The sequence below is a fragment of the Amphiprion ocellaris genome, chromosome 13 (assembly GCF_022539595.1).
Source record: "Amphiprion ocellaris isolate individual 3 ecotype Okinawa chromosome 13, ASM2253959v1, whole genome shotgun sequence".
NCBI classification, from domain to species: domain Eukaryota; kingdom Metazoa; phylum Chordata; class Actinopteri; family Pomacentridae; genus Amphiprion; species Amphiprion ocellaris.
The window spans coordinates 18,760,626-18,781,566 of record NC_072778.1 but is presented as its reverse complement, the minus strand read 5'-3'; the positions used below and the strand labels follow the sequence as shown (position 1 = coordinate 18,781,566).

General features: G+C 40.1%; 1 protein-coding gene across 1 annotated transcript in view; it reads right to left on the bottom strand.

The window, feature by feature from the left end:
- Positions 1 to 1,381: 1,381 nt before the first annotated feature.
- LOC129350412 (protein diaphanous homolog 1) overlaps positions 1,382 to 20,941 on the bottom strand; it is a 37,172-nt gene continuing 17,612 nt past the window's right edge. Inside the window, exons 12-13 of the mRNA XM_055016888.1 lie at positions 17,265 to 17,354; positions 1,382 to 3,860 (exon numbers count right to left, since the gene is read on the bottom strand). Of these exons, the coding sequence (XP_054872863.1) occupies positions 3,676 to 3,860; positions 17,265 to 17,354 (275 nt within the window). The 3' untranslated portion in view covers positions 1,382 to 3,675. The remainder of the gene's footprint in view (positions 3,861 to 17,264; positions 17,355 to 20,941) is intronic.

Here is a 20,941-nt window from a genome sequence, read left to right as displayed (position 1 = left end):
GTTTACTCACAGTTCACTGCTGCTGTCCAGCAGAGGAAGAGATTCAGATACAATCTGATTAACTTTGACTATCAGACTGAAGACAAGTGTTCTTCCTCTGAGGGATTCAGGTGCCCTGTTAAAGGAAAACTTCTAACAATTTTACTCATCAAGTCTGTTTACAGGTCCTGATGTGGTACAGCGCAAAAAATTGTCAAAAGGTCATTTGTGGCTCCAGATGGAGTGCACAGAGTCTGATAAAGTGTCTCAAGTGATTCATTTGAGTCTTCAGTATCAAAAAGATTCTGAAGGTTACCAAACTGGTTGCACTTAAGTTGCATTGTGGGTAGTGTAGGCACCACGTGTTGACATGGAAGAATGCACTGAATAATACGTTTCTTTGATTATACTATTCGACTTTGATTCTTTGTTGTTTTAACATGGTGAGTGCAATGTCACTATAGCATCTACACTGAGTTAGCAGCACTACAGAAGTGCTAAAAACTCTCAATATTCTGGCCTTAGTCAAGCTCTTCATTTTGTTAAAAGACTGAGCATTTGTTATGAAAGAAATGAAATGGAAAACTGAGACCAGTTCAGTTGAAATTCCTGTGTTGTTGCAGAGCAGCTGTCCAAGTTTTGATGTTAGTATTTGTATGTAGAGAAAAAGAGCCTGAAGTGTTTTGATGGCAGTAGCTGACCTCCGGTGACCAGAATAGAGATTTAGGGAGGGGACAATAATCACGAAAAACATCACAAGGTATCATCTGTACTATGCTTTTGTTGAGTGAATATACTTGAACAACTATCTTTGTGAGATTCAGTTTCAGACCACCAGGGAGGACATGCTTGGGAAATAAGAGGACATTTAAGGTAGTCCTCACTTTTCCCACTCCCCTTCAAAGGGCTGTTTGAGGGTTAAAACTCAGGGTTGGAATTATGTTTGGATGAAAGTTAGGATAAGGGGCTATGGAATGAATTGTCAATTAACATTAAAAGGTAGACATATGAATGATTTTGTGTGCACACACAGGATGGATTACGTTGAATACTGGCATTCCATGTTGTAAAACATCTCTGGAAACCATGGAGCCATGAAAAATCCCAGGATTTATCTGTGAAAAAAAAACAACTCCACTGTTTATTCATTCTTCTGCTGCTTATTGGCAAAAAATTATAGTATCACAGAGTGCAGTGACCGCCTGGTATTTTACTGCATGAAGTGTTTACATGAGAACAAGAGAGGAGGAGCAGAGAGGTGAGTGAGAAAAAGGAGCAAACCTGCCTCTAGAAGAGCATACTTTTGCAAAAATACAAGAATAAACCTGAACTACAAATTACACAAAGACATCAACAGACATACACACTTGTGACCAAAGAATGACCAATTCACATCAACAAATTAATTAAGACATTTTTAATAGCTTGGTGTAACGAACAGAATGACTGTGTGCATTACTCTGTATCCATAGAGCAATCTCTGGAAAAGAAAAAAAAATCTTGTGTCCTTTCAAATACATTAAAATAATCAAGCATAAAAAAATCACATAGAAAACAATCTCTTAAAAAAGAAAAATAATTACTGAACAAAAGCAATATCTCAAATTAGGACAAATATTCCAGTGATATCTTGATATCATTCTCAATGTTTCTCTCCCTAACTTTGAAAACTGTTGCTCCTCAGTATCACACAATCACCTGCAGATATAAACAAAATATTGCAGACCTAAAACAGCAATCATCTCTCTGCTTTAAATACAACTACAGCATATTTTGTGCTTCAGAGAAGGTGCTGCAGTATATTGGGATTTGCACCTACTTATTCTCAGTGTAACTAAATGAAAATGAAGCACCAGCACTTTATCAGAACAAAGACACCTCCAGTACTCGTCTCATTTCTATTTGTGGTGTTCAAGTGCCACTATCTCCAAAGACATTCAAATTGTTGTGGAAGATGTCAAATCAGTGCTGGTGGTGCTGAAAAAAAAAAAAACACATTCTGAGTGCTGAAATGCTGATAGTTCTGGAGCTATGAGGACTTTCCTCAGCAACCCACCATTATGAGGCACTGATCTTTGAACCAGCAGGTTTATAAAGAGCGCTCAAGTCCACCCAGTGGTTTGTACATCCTGAGACTGGCTGGGTATCGGGGCTGGGGTTGCACGCTACACTACTGCGTTTGCATAGGAAGAGATATTGCATGGAGCAACTGACATCACCTCACAGGAAGCTGTCAGATATTACACCACAACATCATGGCAACATGTATGCTGATGACTCCTGAATACAAATAGAAGCAAGGCCAGACATTCAGAAACTACCGCTGCAGTTCAGAGGGAGGGAAAGTGGGCGAACAACACACACACAGACTCAAACAGACAACTGAACTGACACACATACTTATCTCAGCAGTTTTTGGGCAGTTTTCCAGTGTGCTATATCCTCAGCAGACCACAAAGCTGTTTATGAAAGCTAGCATTTATGACAGCATGGTCTGTACCGTACAGTAATTACAGATGGCAACACACACGCACTCAAACCTACATGCACAAACACACACACAAGGAGGAAGTTGATTGTGCACACAAAACTAAATATAGGCAGCTTACTTCACACTCAGACCTTCTCATACACTCTAACACACAGGCATGTAAACTGCTCACGCTAGGTTTGTATGGAAACACCCTTTTAAAAAGCAAAGTTTTTGGTTTGACTCTGGAGGAACATCTCTGCTTCAAGCTACCTCTACCTCCCTCTAGGGTTTATGGATAGAATCATGTTCACGGATGAAAGCATGTTTTCTTCATATAAGTGTCGTGGGCACATGTGGTAAACTAACTTAGCCAAGATTACGTAAATTATCCCTATTTCTATATAAAATTTAATTCACGCATGCACACCAGTGAGCTATATCCCTTCTTTAAAACAACACACTGAAACAGACACCCAGGTGATAAATGCTGTGCTGGACTGGCCCACATGCTTGTCCGGTACAAACTGTGACTAAGCAAAACCTACAAATGAAATGACAAGACAGGGTTTCTATTAGCTTGGCACTTTTGCAATAGTACAGCAAAATGATTACAAATACTAACATACAGTATATCAAAGAATTACAAGCAATATGTTTCATCAGATTAAAAAAAAAAACAAAAGAAAGCGCAAAGTGGTCTTGGCTGGAACATCCAGAGAGAATTCTCAGAACCACCTGCAGGATATGCCAAATTCCAGACATTCCCAGTCTAACTTTGGGAATAGCAACTAAAATTGGTGGATCCCTCCTGAGTAAGTCTTTGGAATGTCTCAAGATGCCCCTTCATGAATGACAGGTGAATCGAGTGATATAGGAGTAAAGAGAAACAGACAAAAAGACATGAACATATATGTGCATATGCTAAAGAAAGCAAATAAATCTTTATGATATTGGCAAAGCCCTAATGGTTGGTGAGAGACATCCGGAGGTTGAGGCTGAGGTGAGAGCCCGGCCCTCATGTGCTTCCTGTCCTTGTAATCCCAGAAGACACAATCAACGCTGTCCTAAAAAGGTGGTCCTTTTAAGACAAGGGTTGGACAAATGCTGGCCTTTTTCCAGTAAACTAATCTCAAATTGATACTGGTCTCTGGAATGTCTAAGAAAAATCAATCTGTTTAGATATCACTGACCCTCTGAGTGAAAATCATTCTATCCTTGGGTGCCTAATTAGACCGAGGGGGAGCAGTGTCCAGTAGCTCCTCTAAAGACTCTGCTCCTTCTAGTTTTGGCTCTTCCTTCTCTGTCTTTGCTTGCTTTGTGGGTAGATTACTGGATGAAGGCGTGTCCTCCTGCATCAATTCTTTGGCCAGGATGTTGGTCACTGCATGACCAGCTCGTCTGTGGTTGGCTGAGAAAGAGAAAGACACAAAGTAAGTGAGATGAACAAATAAGCATGAGGTCATTTTTATTATAAATCCAAACAGATATGTCAGTGCATGCTATGGAGTGACATATCTGATGTACATGCAAAAAGGATATTTAAAAAAAACACGTTAGCCAAACATCACCCCATCAGCAGCTACATAAATGAGCATTTTCACTGCAAATATAAGGTTTAATTAGTTATATGCCTCCGAAAGACGTCACAGGAATTTGCTTTGTGCGATAAAACACAAAATGGATGCCGTTTTTCTCTCCCACAAACGCACACATGCATTACCCTGACACACAAACACACAAATGGACGAATGGTGTGGCTGTGTATGGATGTGGATTAAAGTGATATCTGGTGCAACTCACTGCTAATATCAGATTAGGCTCAACACGATCTTAATAAAATAGACAAAAGAGGAGGAAGGACACTGGGATGTAGGAGACATGGAGGAAGAGAAAGTGGGATTGATGAAATGAAAGAATAGAGAAGGTGTGTGTTAAAATAAGGAGGGGGAGAAGGGTGAGAGAGACAGAGGGTGAGACACCATGAAGAGCAGGATGATTCATGCTGTGGGAAGATTAAAGAGGCAGGGATGAATGAAAATGAGACGAACATGGATGGAGAGACTAAATCAGAGGAGGAATGAGCTGTGAGGGGTGACAAGAAGCGACAAGAATAAGAAGTAAAATATATCATGAGGAATAGTGGAAGCAGTGAGGAGAAATAAGATGCGGACAGAGAAACAGAACAAGCGTGACAGATTGTGCCCTGAGGATGGTGTCGTTTTTATTCTTCTACCTGCTTACTCTCCTCCTCCTCCTCTTCTCTCACACACAAACCAGCAGCAGCCTTATCTCTCACTCCCTCCCTGTATCCTTTACTGCTCTTCACTCTCCTGCGTGGGAGGACAGCTGTGCAGCAGCAGCGGCCATTTTGAATTATATAGGTCAGTGGGAGATTGTGTTTGTGTGTTTATGTCCGGTGTACGTTCAGAGCTCCTCTCTCCTCAAGCAAACAATGCAGCATCAGTACAGGACACACTTGTTACCATAAACACATTAATATAATGTTGATGAGAGCAAAACCGATCAATGCAGCAAACAAATGGAAACACACATGCAAATAAACCATGGTAACATAAACAACAAACCAAGACTTGTCACATGGTTCTGATTGGGGGAGGAATAAAAAAAAACCAAAAACACACACACACACACACACACACACACACACACACACACACACACACACACACACACACACACACACACACACACACACACACACACACACACACACACACACACACACACACACACACACACACACACACACACACACACACACACACACACACACACACACACACACACACACACAAAAACAAAGTTACCGAGCAGGTCTCCAGAACTAGTTGTGACAAAGACACAATTGAGTCTGAGGAGAAAAAGGAAAAGGAGGATTTGTAGATTCAGGATCGTGTTCACAGGTGACTTGCTTTCTTTAGTTGTTCCTTGTGAGTTTCAGCTGAACTGAAATAGATATCTTACACACTTTTCTATGACCGAGACAAATTTGTCCCGCCATAAACACCAATACATGGGAAAACTTCATCTCTTTCTCAGTCTACATTCATACTTCCTTCATGTCTATTTTTATCTCTTTCCACTCATAAACGTACTAATTAGAAATTATGCAAATGACCCAAAAACTGAGAGAAAGAGTGTGTGCCAGTGTGGGTGTTGTTATATGTGTATGTGTACTGTGCCTAGCTTGTCCTAAAAATTCCAACCCGCAGAGAAAAGCACTTCAAAGGCTCCTCTCCTCCCTCATCCTCCTTCACTCCCTCTTGAGAGAGAGAAGACAGAGAGGAGGGAGAGAGATGAGGATAAGAGTCAGGATCAGAGGGCTGCTGCATTGGAAGCAGCCTGAGAAACAGATGAATTGAGACAGAAACCTGCAGATTAAAGAAACAATAGTAAAATTCTCAGAACAGATATGCAAATTTTCTCTAAATTTAAATAGTTACACTAAATAATGGAAAAATGTGAACTCAAACAGCCTCAGGAGCAAATAAATCAAGATATTTTCAAATATATTACATAGACAAGATACGAGTCAAGCAGAAAGATGATATTAATCAATTTGAGTATTTTCATTGACTCCAATGAAAACACAATGCATCTGATAAGCTCTACTACCCAGGACCATTTCTTCTTACTAAATACATAAATCTATCAAATCTTTCAGGAACACTAATTTTGTATAAAAGCAAAATAAGTGCTGCATACTTTCTCAATGAATAGCCCATAGTGCATATGCTGGCATGGCTACAGACTAACGTTTTCACTGGTAGCACCGGTGCGACCAAAGTTCTCATTTGGTCGCACCTCCCACCTGGTCACCGGCAAAACATCTGCTAATCGATCAACACCACATTTACCGATGTTCCATAAATGCCCCACATTGCAGGCTGCAGTAGCTGCTACTTGGTAGGTGTGGTGCTCAGACAGGTGTGCGACTAAAAATGACCTTGAAAAGAGTAAACTAGGGTGTTCTAATGTCACACTTGTCTCAGATGGAACGGTTAGATTTTTTTCTACATGCAGTCTTCTCTGAGTGGAAAAAACAGCACATGTAGGTGCTCTCTGCATCTCACAAGAAGACTGCATTTTTAAGTGTAAATACCACAGTAGATAGTGTTCATGTAATAGTGTGAAGCAAAAATCATTATTGTAATTAATGTTCACTTAATTTCGTGGCCCTTCTTCTGTTAGCCATAAGTAAGTAAATTGCTTTTTTTTTCCCTTTACCAGTACAGTATCTTCCTGCTTCCACCTGACCTCTGTTCATCGGGTATGTTTGTGTTGGACCTCTCTTTGTCCGCCTCCTCTTCCTTCATTTTCTTTTTAAATAATCAGCAGATCACCATGTCTTTTTAACACACAACTAAACAGCTTTTACGCACGAGGCAGGGACAGACTGACAGAGCCACCGAAGTTATAAATGTAATACAGCGACACCAATACTGCTTAGTGATCATCCTTCACTTGCACAAATGTGACCAGTTGAAATTTCAACTTGCACATTCTCAGGAAAATTTTGCAGTCTGGGGGACTAAACTAAAGATTTTCATTAGATTTGCCTCAACAGACAGCTGCCAAGACCCAAATGAAGTGGAACAATCTTATAGGTTAAAGCTCTCAGATGTGACTGTTACAACAAAGAAACCAGTCAGACTGACTTTTTAAAGGGGTCATCAACTCATTTCATGTGTGCAGTTCAAGTAATACTCAGACTGTGAAAACAAGCCCAAATTTCTTATGGGATTCGGGAGGGAGATGTCTTAAGCGTGAGAGAACAAAAAGCAAGCTGAGGAAATCTAACACCCAGCACTTTTGGATCTTGATCCACGCACAGAGCTGAATGTCAGGATATCTGAGCCTCTCCTGCTTCAAATATGACCTCTTTGTAATTTGCCGCCTACAAGTCTCTCAGCTTTGTGGAAGTGCAGTTCAAAAACCTCCCTTCACTTCAGTAGTCCATCACCACGTGGCAGGAAATTCTCAGTATGCATGTTGAATACACATGCTAGCTCTGATGTTGACTAAATGATCCTTGCATTTGGCATAAAGCCTGGTGGCTACTGCAGCAGCAGGAAATGAGATATTGTGACTGACAACAAAGACTGTTGTTTGTTTACTGATGAGTGTTGAGATTGAATGAGTATGTTTACACTCTAAAGGGTGGTCAGTTGCACAAAGAGTGTAGTGAAAAGATCATCTGTAACACATTACACTCCAGGAGACTAAATAATGACTACCTGACGAGGGAAAGAACGCTTTCTTGTACAGTATGTCTTGCTGCCTTTATGAGGGGAAAATACAAAAACAGAAAGAGAATCTGCAGACATGCAAGGACGTTTAAAATGAGAACGTACTAAGAACTAACTCAGTAGCTTTTTTAAGTTATATATGAAACCTGCCTCTTCTCTGATTCCATTGTCACCTGTCCACCAACCTAATCAATAAGGATGGTGGACAGGTTGGTGATGCAACAATGAAGCAGCCATCTTTGTGATCCTGGGTTACTGTACAGAATCTACAGCACATCCTAAGTCACATGACAACACAGTAACAGTGCCACAACTAGGATGATGGTGTATTTGCAGATGTAGGCTGGACCTCCATCAGTATCTCCAGCTTTGAAGGGACTCATATCGCCCTCCTCAGGCTGCACAAGGTAACACACTGCTGCTCTGCACTAGAGGACTGTGGGAAAGACTGACGTCATCTAGCACCACTATTGGCTGGTCTCTGTGGGTTAATATTGATGCAAAAACATAGATTTTATGTCACTGAAATGGTTCAACTGGTGCTTATGTGTGGTTGGCTTGTTGTGTGACATCATCACTGTTTCCTTTATGGCTTGACTGATGAGCGCTCTCCTATTGGTCACAATTATCTCCCCTGTGTGTGTCTGTGTGTGTGTTTGAGAACATCTGTGAAAGCACAAGCCTTCACAGGCGGATTGTTTCTGTTTTTGTAAGAGCAGACTGTCTGCAGAGCCAGCGTGTGCCTCTATTGTTGCTATGTCCTTTATCTCCGTCTCTCTGTTGTGATTGGTGCTTTGTCAGCTAGTTACTACTGTGATTGGTTGTTCCAGCGAGGGTCATGACCCAGCAGATGGGTCTATAGTGAGCATTTAGACACGTCATTTCTCCACTTAAATTGCTTTGAACACAAAAACCCATAAAATTAGCCTAATGTAGCCAAACTGATGGGTCTTTCTGACTCCTTTATGCAAAAGAACATAAACATATCTTCAGCTAACAATCTCAAGCTGAAAAGTCTGATAGTGTTGTATGCAAAGCAGTATGTCCTCTGGAATGTAAGTTGTCTGATTGGGTGCATGTATTGGTATGCAAACATCCAAGTGTGCCTTTGTATCAGCATGTGAGCATCTGGTGTGTGTGTTTTGTCTGTATGTGTTTAAAGGAGGGGGTAGACAGACAGAGGGCAGACAGCTGAGGATCCCCCCCTGCAATCTGCTCATTCCACACAACCAGCGCACACACACACACACACACACACACACACACACACACACACACACACACACACACACACACACACACACACACACACACACACACACACACACACACACACACACACACACACACACACACACACACACACACACACACACACACACACACACACACTGAGGTACAGTTCAAAGGTGAGGGGGTATATAGCCTCCCCAGCCTCGTGGCTACCCATTCAAGCACTGCTGTGACACAATGAGCATGACAACACATTCAATGGGTCCTTAGCAGTCTTTTAACATCGAGTTGGTGACGTTTGCAGTCACTGCAGCTGTGAGGGGAGGAAAGAAAGAAAAGGGGAAGGGAGGGACACACCTTCACATGATGAAGCACATTTACATGCACCATAGCAATAAATAGCTCCACAGACAAGAATACTAATAAAACAACTGTTTTGAGCCTTGTTTTATATACTTTAAAAACACAGAAATGTATTCTTTTATTACAATTCTAATTTTTCTCTTTGTTATTAATTCGTAAATGCTGAAAATTCTAAACCCACCCACTAAATTTCTACAAGATAATCCATTTCATAATGTATTATAACGTGATGGCGAGGGCACATAAAATGACTCATCAAGCTTTACTATGCCTGCAACAGGAAGTGAGTTTCATTCTAACATATTGTAATTAAAGTGTTCATAAGAGGTTGTATGTTGCTGAAAATGTCAACTATGTAATGTCAAAAAGACTTTTTTAGCATTTAATGGTTTCATAATATGTCACACAACTAAGGTTCCATAAAAATTGTGTAGTCAAAACTTTCAACTTTTTGATTTTGAAGACGAGTCAAATAAATTTGCAACAGGACTGGGTGCCAATGAAGAGTGAGTTGTGTAGGCATGGTGTGTGTCTCAAATTTAATGGAAAAATGTTGATAAGTTAAACTGTGCAATGTGATCTTTAGGTAGTATCTCAGATGTGCAAAAAGACAGCATTTACTGAATCATTCACACCATTTGGATAAAATGAGTTAACCTACGTTTCAAGTTTTCCTACATCTCACCTTCAACTTTTAAAATTAATTTTTTATTCTGATAACTGCAAAACAGGTATTAAATAATCACATTATTTATATCAATAAAACTGTGATAAATAAGCCTGTTATTTAATTTTATGCTCACATGACAAAATTAAAGAATCATTGTAGTGGACATTTGCTGGCTGTTCCATATAATCTGACCTGTCATGTCTTCATAGGTCAGTTATTTGTAGATAAAAAAAAAGTATCCTGGCATTGAACTTTTCTCTCTATTTCCACCAGATGCAATAGAGTAGCTGGTATTGTTTTCACCCTATGAGTCTGTCTGTCTGTGTGTGTGTTGTCATAGCAAAATGTACTCTAGGAGATAACTACTGTAGCTGGAACTATCACAAAGGCAATCTGAACATTTTAAAAGATGCTTGTCTGTGCAGTTTTTTTTTTCTAAATGATAACATTGCAATGGTGCAAGATGCAGTCACAAAATTTTAAAGATGTGTAGTTGAGATCAACACAAAGGCCAACTTTGAAGATGGACATGGCATGATCCATGAGTACTTAGCATTTATGAAATAATTTAGTTACTAGATTATTACATATAGTACATGTCGACAGGTGTGCCTCTAATTTTTGTATGTGTTATAGAAGGTCTTGTGGCATCTTTCATGTGTATGGCTGAGTGCAAAGGTAAGCGAAAATGCCTAGACCACCATTCCTGTTTTGGAACAATATTGTGGGTTCTCCCTCTCTATGGCTTCTTAGGATGCATTCAAGTGTAGTTGTTCTGATCAGGTTTGACCAGCTTATAGCAACAGTAACTTGCTGAGCAGTAGCAACAATAGCCTCTGTGTCTCAAGTGCTAATTACAGAATAGTGCACTGAATTCTGTGGGGCTTTAAGTTCTATGGTGACCAGTAATCGAACACAGCCTATCAATAACTCAAGCAACAAACAAAAAATGTAATTTCCCTACAAACCAGCAAAGCAACATGCAGCTTAGTGCTATGCTTGCTCCAGCTGGATACGATTTGTTAGTTTACTACCATTCACACGCCAAACTTTACAATATTGAATCACAGTCACAAACAGCAAATAAAGAAGAAGGTAATTTTTCACATCAAACTGGCCATTCAAAATAGTTTACCCATATTGAATAGAAGCCCGTGTTTGGAGTTACGTAAAGCAGATGCTATCTCTATCCAACGAGATGTCCAGCTAGTGGCTAAATCTCTGTTAAAATGGGCTGACTTGACTTATGACAAAGAAATAGCAAGTCGACAATGTTGTTAACACAGCAAAACATCTAGTTCAACAGCGTAAGATGTAGCAAGAGGACCAGCTTAGTTATCCTCAATGTCTAAAAGCCAGTCGAACTCCAGGGTGAGTGGGACTGACTTTTAGACGTATAGTACTTCAGACATACAGTACAAACTCAACGGCTATTCAGTCTGACATGAGAGTAAGCAGATATTTTTTTCCCATTTCACAGAACTCTAATGTAACATGTTATTACAGTTCTTTTTTCTTTTCTTTTTTTTTTTTTTTACACATTATGTTTTTGGCCTTATACGACTTGACTGAAAGTGACAGTTAAGGAGTAACGGGAAAGGGGGTTCTAGTCTCTGTACAAGACGTGCGCACTCAATCAGGTGAACTATTAGTGCACTATTACCATTGATTTTAATACCCTACACATATTATCATGGTATCTTGACATCAATATTATTCCTCGTTAATTTTCCAGTTACCTTAAAAGCTAGACTAATTAGGCTATGAATTGCTTTTTCTTTAAAATGTGCTATACAAATAGATTTGCCCTGCTTAGCACCTTTAGTTGACTGTAAAAAGATCGAAGTGAGAATTTTTGAAGGACTACATTTGCGTTACCTCACAGCACACTATTTTAGCATATTACCTCTGGTTGTGACTGCAGTAAAAGTGCATTCTCAGCTGTGTCTACTCAAACATAAGTCATTACCATTGCATTTACAAACAAAACTATAAGAGCTGCTTCACCAGCTCCTTGAGTGACTGTTGATGAGCCAGACTGTAACTGTGGTTGTGACTGCAGCACTGGGACGGCATAGCTGTCGCTGTGATTGTGGCTCTAGCCATGGCTGCACTTTGGTTGTTATGAGTATGTCTGTGACAGATTTGTGTTTAATGAGTGTAACGCTGACTACATGCAGCAGCTGTGTGTGTGCAGTCATGGCTTTGCTGGCTGAGCGTTTTCTTCAGAGCTTCACAGTGTGAGCATTTTGGCCGCACTTGAGACAAATCAGTCTAGTGTGACTAAACATCCTTGTGATAGTCACACTTACAGCTACACATTCATAGAAGAAATTGGTAACACTGTACATTATAACGGTAGTTTAGACACTTTTTGACACACATATTGCACAAACATGAACACATGAATGACAACATACTCCTGATTCCAAACAACATACTCACTGTATATGTAGAGAAGTACATTAGATATATATGTAGCCTGCACATTACTGACCTTGAGTATAGTCAACATTATATTAAATGAAATTTCATAGGTTTCACTGCTTGATTTAAATATATTACTTAATTCATTGGACTTAAGTTAGGTATTTAAATATTTTTGGGGGTGTTTATGAATGTTTGTGCACGTATAATTTTACTGGCAGACTAACTGTGCTGCTTTCTTTTTTTTTTTTAAACTGATAAATTAAGATGCGCCACAACTAATTGACTCTTACACTATTGAACTGAGTGCTGTGATGAAATTCTAAGTGATTCAAGTAAGTATTAGTTTAAGGGTGAACACATTTATGGACCAATATTATCATACATTTTTCATTCTTTGACATTTATTGAAAATGGATTAGTTGAGTCATTGTTGGTTTTACTATCTGCCATATTGGAGACAATTGTGAATTAGAAAGTGCGTCTTTTTGGATGTTTTAATGTCCTTCATACACTTAACTGGGTATATTACATTTCATTAGTGCTGTTTACGGTTATCTGGTAACCTGCAGTGCCCCAGCTGATTCATGCTGACACACAGTATCATTTCAGCTCATTTGATATTCCAGTTGTAAACACTGTTGATGACTAAAGATCTGCAGATTACATATTTATATTTATTTAGTAAACACATCATTAGTCCCTAAAGCTAGCTCCACACTCATTGTTCGTGCACATTCTCAGTTTGTCCTTGGTTATTAGCAGAGTACACTGAGATCACGTCAATTAGATCACAGCATCAGGACATCCTCTTCATAACACAACACAACAGCCCACTGGTTACACTTAATGTGGCACCGAAAAGTGTGGTGAAAAATGGTTGCTTCTAAATTATATGCTGGTACACATAAATTCTAAAAAGTTAGGCGAACAGCACAACCAATGTGAGAAGTTAGTCTGGAGTCCTGGTATTTAAAACCACTGTGGTTTCAGAGTAACACGTCTGTCATAGAAGTAACATAAGTTGAAATCGTGGCAGCTGGATAAACCTATAGTCCCATAGATTAAACCACATCAGAAGCCAAAGTCCAAACACTAACCATACACAATCACAGCTTCACCCATCACAGCCAAGCAGAGCAGCTGCACTCACAACTAGCACTTGTATACTGTTGGAGATGGAAATTTAACTTTTAAAATGTGTAGTAAGATGTAAAAGCGTCACGTGAAGTGTCACTTTATCTCTTCTTTTCACAGTCTCTGCAGGGTGTTGCTCATAACTGGTTATGAATTGTATTGAATGCATTTTCTTGATCATAGATAATTCAAGGGGATCAAACTTTGTTCAGCATTTGCAGAATAATTTGGTGACACCTGACCTGTAATAACAATAAACACAATGGCTTAAATTAATTGAGCTTTATCTGCAGGGAAGAGTAATTAGAATGAGATAACATCAGGAACTGGTTTAACTGGCCCTGGGGCTAGAGGCACATTATATGTCACAATAAAGGAGGTTGGGAGAGATAAAAAATCTTTTCAAACCAAAATGCTACTTTTTAAAAAAATATTTTAGCTTCAGACATATCCACAGCAACAAACTTTCCCATCATAATGTCATGTTTTTCCAAAATTCAAGATTATGAATTCTCTTTTCCTCATTGTATTGTGTTACTGGAAAACAAAAAAAGTGAATGGACTGACTTTTCTTCAGATCTATACGTCTTTATCCAGTTGTTTTTGCCCTGTGTGCAACATATTTTACACATTTTACAGTAAATCCTAATAATCCTCTCCATGTGCACATGAACTGGCTAGATGACTGTTTTTGGATTGCTGAAGGAGGCTGCTTGTGGCCCCAGTAATGCCAGATATGTATCAGTTGAGCCAAAGTCAGGATATGCCTCCTCCTACTTCAGTTCCACTAAATTAAGACCTCTGACTCAACCAATCAGTCAAATACGTGTGTGCACACATACACACAAACATAAAGACACGCTCCTACTGTGTGGGTGAAGGACTTAAGGTTCTTCCTGGCTGTAAGACACAATGTGGGTAATTGCCAGGAGCAGTACTGAACATCACTGAGGAAAATATAAACTCCCAACAAAGCTGAGATTGCCAAAACAAAACCACAACATAGCTTTACACTCTCCACATTAGCCATGGAAAATCCTGAACTTTGGCAAAAGAAAAACAGAAATGCCACGATGGGGGAAGAGAGAAGACAGGGAGGAGGCACTAAAAAAAGATGGCCACTTATATTTTCCTACTACAAACAAGTATGTGTAGTGAGGAAAGCTTTTATTCCCCCTTTTCTCTCAGACACATGTTCAGGTATTTCCTGTTAGGAGTCTGAGGTGGCCAAACAGTACTATGGATGACTGACGGAGCCCTCAAGTGGGCCCCATTCTTTTTTCCCTGCTCCAGTTTCTCCCTCCATTTGACTTCTCACTGTGTCTCAGTCAGTCTAGTGGTCATGGGCAAGTGCTGCTTGTTATTGAAGTGAGTTTCCTGCATTCAGAGATTTTCACAGTGACTTCGAGGACAACAGGGGACCACTTGAGACAACATCAGTTGTTCTGTAATGTGCAATTATGCCTTACAGGCTATTAAAATGCCTTTACTGATGTAAATACAAAAAGTGAGACACAGAGAGACAGATAGAGGAAATGTTAAAGAAAGGGAGAAAAAATACTTCACATACCTAAATCCACAGTCAACTGGAAAATTCATCCAGATTTATGTGGCAAAACAAAAAAGTTAGAGTATGACCACAGGGAGAATGGGGTTCGGGTCGACCTAACTTCTGAATTTTATTTTTTGTCAGTCCAGCAGTGTGGTGACATGCATTAATAACAATCTCGAGGCAGAAGGGTACACATAAAGGAGAGCTCAACCCCAACGACATCTCTGCAGGTTCTATCTTTCATGAACATAAATGGATTTAGCATATTTTGAAGGTCAAGTGAGTTTCAAAGAAACTCTAAAATTTGTAAAAATCTGTCAACTCTGTGCACACTCTCAAATTTAGCTTTAAACACATTGAAAATTGATCAGGTTAAAAAAAAAGAAAGACTATAAGAGAGAGAGAAAAGAGTACAGCCTACTCTCTGGCTCTGAGCTATTCTACTCTGGAGCACCGCTTCACATCTGGCTTCTATTGAGGGAGGGATTGGGTTGCACTCTTCCACAACCTTTCATATGTGTGAATACTGAACCCACACGAGAGTGCATGTGAATAAACACACACGCACACACACACACACACACCTACACACACACACACATGCGCACACACACATGCGCGCACACACACACACACACACACACACACACACACACACACACACACACACACACACACACACAGTTAATGGGCACTGGACACTTTCCCACTCACATGGATACACATGAGTTGCCTAACACCAGGAATCGTGTTACAAAGTACTGTCTTAACAGCTCTCATTGCCTCACTTTCAATTGCATGTTTAGTGCTACGTGTACAAAACTGCACGCATAAAATTTAAAAAATGAGGGATAAAAAGCTCCAGTCTGAAAACAGTAACTATAACTGGATTTGGTGGTGGGACAGACTTTAGAGTCAGTAGCTAACTAGATTACTGGTCTGTCTCTATGAGCTTACAGACTGAACAGCGTGGGCTAAATGAAAACTAAGCAGGCTGAAGTTGTACACAGAACACAAACTTCTGGCTGGCCTAGTAATGAGAAAAACAGTGCCCCAATTTATTTCTTACACCATAAAATAGAAAATATTTTGAGTCAAGAATTTTACTACTATAGATTATATGATTTTTTGTGTAACATGTTTACAGTGAGCTGTAGTTGTAAAAGCCATAATAAAACAATGTAGAGCAGGTGAGCAGAGGATTCTAATGAAAAACATAGTTTGGCAAAAGCCTTTTAAAATAAATTTGAAAATGAAAGGCAGACTCCACATTAACGACTGTTGTTCCTTTTCCCAAAAGGAATATAAAGCATTTTGCAATGAAATGAAACATACTTACAGATTGCCTGTAGACAAGTTTGAAAACATTTTTTTTTCTGGCATGGTTTTTCTACAAAAATAGAGTTTAACTTACCAGTTAAACATTCTTTACAAAGCTAGCCCTTCTCCCTATATGAAAAATCAAGAATCTACTGAATCAGCAAAAATGTTTTGTTGAGCTGCAATCTGTCATTATTATGAATAATTTGTGTCCTATTTTCATTCTCAGAGCATGTGGAGGATTGTGTGATTCCAAAAACTCAGATTCCTACTTTTTCCTTTATATCTGTAGAAGATGAATGTGAACCAAAAAAAACCCTCCCTAAACTTTTGTGTATTGCTCAGTGACTGATCTCACTTCCTAAAACTTCCTGCCCACACGCTGGTTCATCTTCCTACACATATTCCTCCTGTTTTCCTGCTCCACAACCACACCCTCATCAGTTGTTCCCCTCTGAAGTATCCTACTGTCCACACCCACTCTGATCACCCGCCCTCTGCTTTTGTTGTTGTGCCAGTCTTTGCTGGAATTGGCTTTATCCATGTAACCATGGCCAGAGAATATTGCCACAACTGACAGCCTCTGAGCCATGCAGCAGATGGAACAGAGACAGGGGAACATAAACAAATCTGTTGTTCTGTATTCACAGAAACATAGAGACAGAGAGAAGGAGCGAGAAGGAACAAATGAGTCTTATATGTTACATGTGCTTCTGTCTACCAGGCGTATAACAAATGTGTGTGAAAGGAAACTGAAATCTGTAAATCAAGTAACAGTAGAAACTTTGAAACATGTGCATGTTTGGTGAAGATTTACTGCTTTGCTTGTGTGTAAAGTACCTGCTTGCCGTGGTCCTCTCTTTCTCCTGAAAGCAGCACCGGACTGCAGCGCCTCCAACAGGCCGTCCATGATACCAGTTTCATCACCCTCTGTAAACAGCATCAAAACATCATATCAGCAAAGCACAAACAAACAGCAGATCAAGTCAACATGTGTTTTTGCATTTGGACTGTTTTATGACACACAAGCAAACACACTAATCCCATTATCACAACCCTATTATTTGAAGTCAGGACTACCCTGACACACTGTTATTTTCTTTTCCAGCAGCAGAGGAGTGATTGGTGGTTTTACTAAATTCTCTACCTATCCCTGTCTCTGATACACCAACACACACGTGGGAAGTCGGGATATGTACCAGCCACGTGGCCAAGTTGGCAAATTAGCTACATTAACCCATTTAGGCAGTGACCTAGTTCAGATGTTGCCACTGCTAGGGGCTACACACTGCACTTTCAGGGAGATAATCTCTGAAACACACAAGTTCACCATTATTGGAAAGACACACCCTCTGAAACCAAATTCACATAAACCTTACACCATAACAGAATGAATGCACAATTGGGGCCAAAAGCTAAAATGACGCTGACCTTATATCTATGTTTGTTTGCAGGTACAGTTTTTATGGTTGGCCTTGCTGTGCGTTTGTTCACATTCTCTGCACAACATTGGTGTCGGGTGGCCATAAATAGAGAAGGGTGGGCCAAACAAAGTGAGGTGCCCAATCTCAATGCTGTGTGTACAAGGGAGTGTTGTCATGGCAATTTTGCGGGCAGCATTCAGTGGCACAGCTCAGCACTCAGGCAGATGGTTTTAATTATTTCTATTTGAACCTGAAAACAGACAGCAGGGTCTGGAAAAGGGGCAGAGGGGTCAGGGTTAAAGGTTTATGTCGTCGCCTCCCCAACCCCCAAACATAAACACAGCACACAACTCTGCTCACGCACGCACGCACGCACACACACACACACAATATATAATCCTGCAGTAAGCCATGAAGCAGATGGCCTGTGGTCTCGCCTGTCACATCAGAGAAAGTCTCTCACACAGTACCCAAGCTTTCCATGGCTCATATACACCCCTCAATGTCCATGTCCTGGAACTGCACAAAAAAACCTGAACGATGCAGGCCATGGTTTTCTTCTTCAGGGAAACACATCTGGCACATTTCCACTTACCCTAATCACATGGCTGGCTTAAACTACTGGTTCTAGCACACAAACACATGAACCTATTTGTGAAAATGTACCGGAGGCAGTAGAGGTACCAAACAATGACCTTGATGTGTATAAAATAGCTCATTATTGACTCAGTGATGCACTAAAACTGGAAAGTCCTGAGGCATGTGCTCTGTGTAGAATTATACACACAGCTCTATTGTGCTTTTGTGTGAAAGTGGCTTAGGGCAACATTATTCACTGAAGTCATATGTCGGTCTTATTTATCAAAAAGAACCTGTACAATGTTCGGTTTGTTGGCAATTAGTTACAATGTTAATGGGAGAAAACACACTTGTTGGGTTCGGCCTAGCTGATAATCATGTGCTCTTGCTAATTCACATGATTTTTCTTTGCAGCAGATATCCGGTTCAGTGTGTTATTATTTACAATAAAATGTGAATACCACAGACATGTGCAGAGACCTCACACTCGTGATGTAAGATGCAAAAAGCAAGGTACAGCCTGAAGCAAGTAAGAACATAAGACAGATTAATTAGTGTAATAGTATTAAATGGTGAGCTCTTAAAGATGTCTGTTTGGATCTAATCTAAGTTTAATGCATGCACACACAGCTCTGTGACACACACATACATACACACAGATGGCACAGCATCTTGTGTAGGACAATAGCACCCCTATTGGATTTTCACACAACAGCAGATGAAAAAATGAATGAAAAAGTACACAGAAGAATGAGGAGTGACAACAAACACAAAAAGGAAACAGTACATGGAAGAATAACAGTCAGTGGGGAGTTGGGGACAGAATTTTTATTTAACTAATGTGCTACAACGTATTTTTAAGTTGCCTGAAGTGAGATATCAGGCTATGCATTCTTATCCAATCTCATAGCTTGGGCCTTTCTCTTCTCCTACTTTAACCCCCTTTTCTAAGAGACAAAAACACAGTCTAATCCCCAACAGATGCATCTGCTGCCCTACTCTCCTTCTTCCTCTCCCCTCCCCCACAGTACGCCCTCACTTGCTCTCTGTATGGAGCACGAGCACTCCTAGTGGCAGTTCCCATACCAGCATCAATGTGAGTGTAAACCACACATGCACACACCCTTTACCACATCCATAAAAACACATGGTCAAACACAATCTTTTCAGACAGTACTGACATCTAGCTGTAGAAACTAGAAATATCAGCATTCCAAGCAGCTTTGGCACATGTCCATGGGATCAGTTTATGAGAGACGGGGATGGATTTCTCATTTAAGTGGTAGACAGATCTTATCAGATCAAATTCCAGTAAATATTTAACTTAAAGCACAGAAGCTGAGTGTAAGCTTTTGGGTGTAGCATCAAAGTACTCTGCCAGTTTAGCATCCTGAGCCCTGTTATTCTATATTTTATAAGGATCCCAATAAAGCCAAGTAAAAGCTGCAACTGATTAACTTATCAAAACATGTAATAGGTAATAACCTATAAAGATTCTCAGAAGAATGAATTTTTCACAATAATGACCATCACATGCTCAAAACATTTGTAAAGTAAAACTCCACTGAGTGACTGACTCACACTGGAATGACAAGGCCAAAAACTACAAACAAACACTGACCCTTGCACGGTTTAAACAACTGGGGTATTGTGTTCACAGGGACAGAAAGTCAGAGGTACATTCAGAGAATTCATGGGATAGTAAGGGTATGTGAGAGGACAGATGGAAGGAAAAAAGGGAACCAGGAAGATGTCTATGTGAAAGAGCAGCTGCTCAAAACAACCATTGTTTAACAGCCATTCAGTATGAGGGCTATAAACAAATACGGAACAAAGACCAGGTGTGTGTATGCCTGATTTGTATGTGGTTGAATTCAAATAGGGGGTGTTGAATGACTCTAAGCTACAAGGGCAGTCAAATATGCCACCTGTATGTAAATGATCTCTAGCCCACTAATGTACACGCACATGCACACGCACACACATACACACACATCCTTGAAGCACTACTATGTTCCATTTCTGCGTGTCTCTAGAGGCTGAACATGAGATTTTGCTTTCAACTACAAATACTCCATAGTTTAAACACCGAGACAAAATATTCCAAGTGGAGCCTCACTGCCTTTAAGTGCCCTTTACATGAACAACAGACATTAGGGGAGGGAAAGGATAAAAGTGGGAGTGATGGAAAAGAGCAAGAAAGAGAGAAGAGGGGAAGCCAGCTAGAACACAGACCACTAAGAGAAAAGGCCAAAAAGACTTTTGTATGAGTTTCACAAAACACACACACATTCTTACATGCGCATACACAAACACACACTCTGCACAGATACACTTTGGCCAAGTTATTTGTAACACATACACACACAGAGTGCACTGAGGCTGTAGAAAATGTTGACCGCAGAACAGCAGAGTCTCTGGAGAACCAAACTGGAGCCTGAGAGAGGAGGAATGTACTGAAAGTAGGTCACAGTCTGAGAGAAGGGGGAAAAAGTGTCTGTGCACAAATGTGTA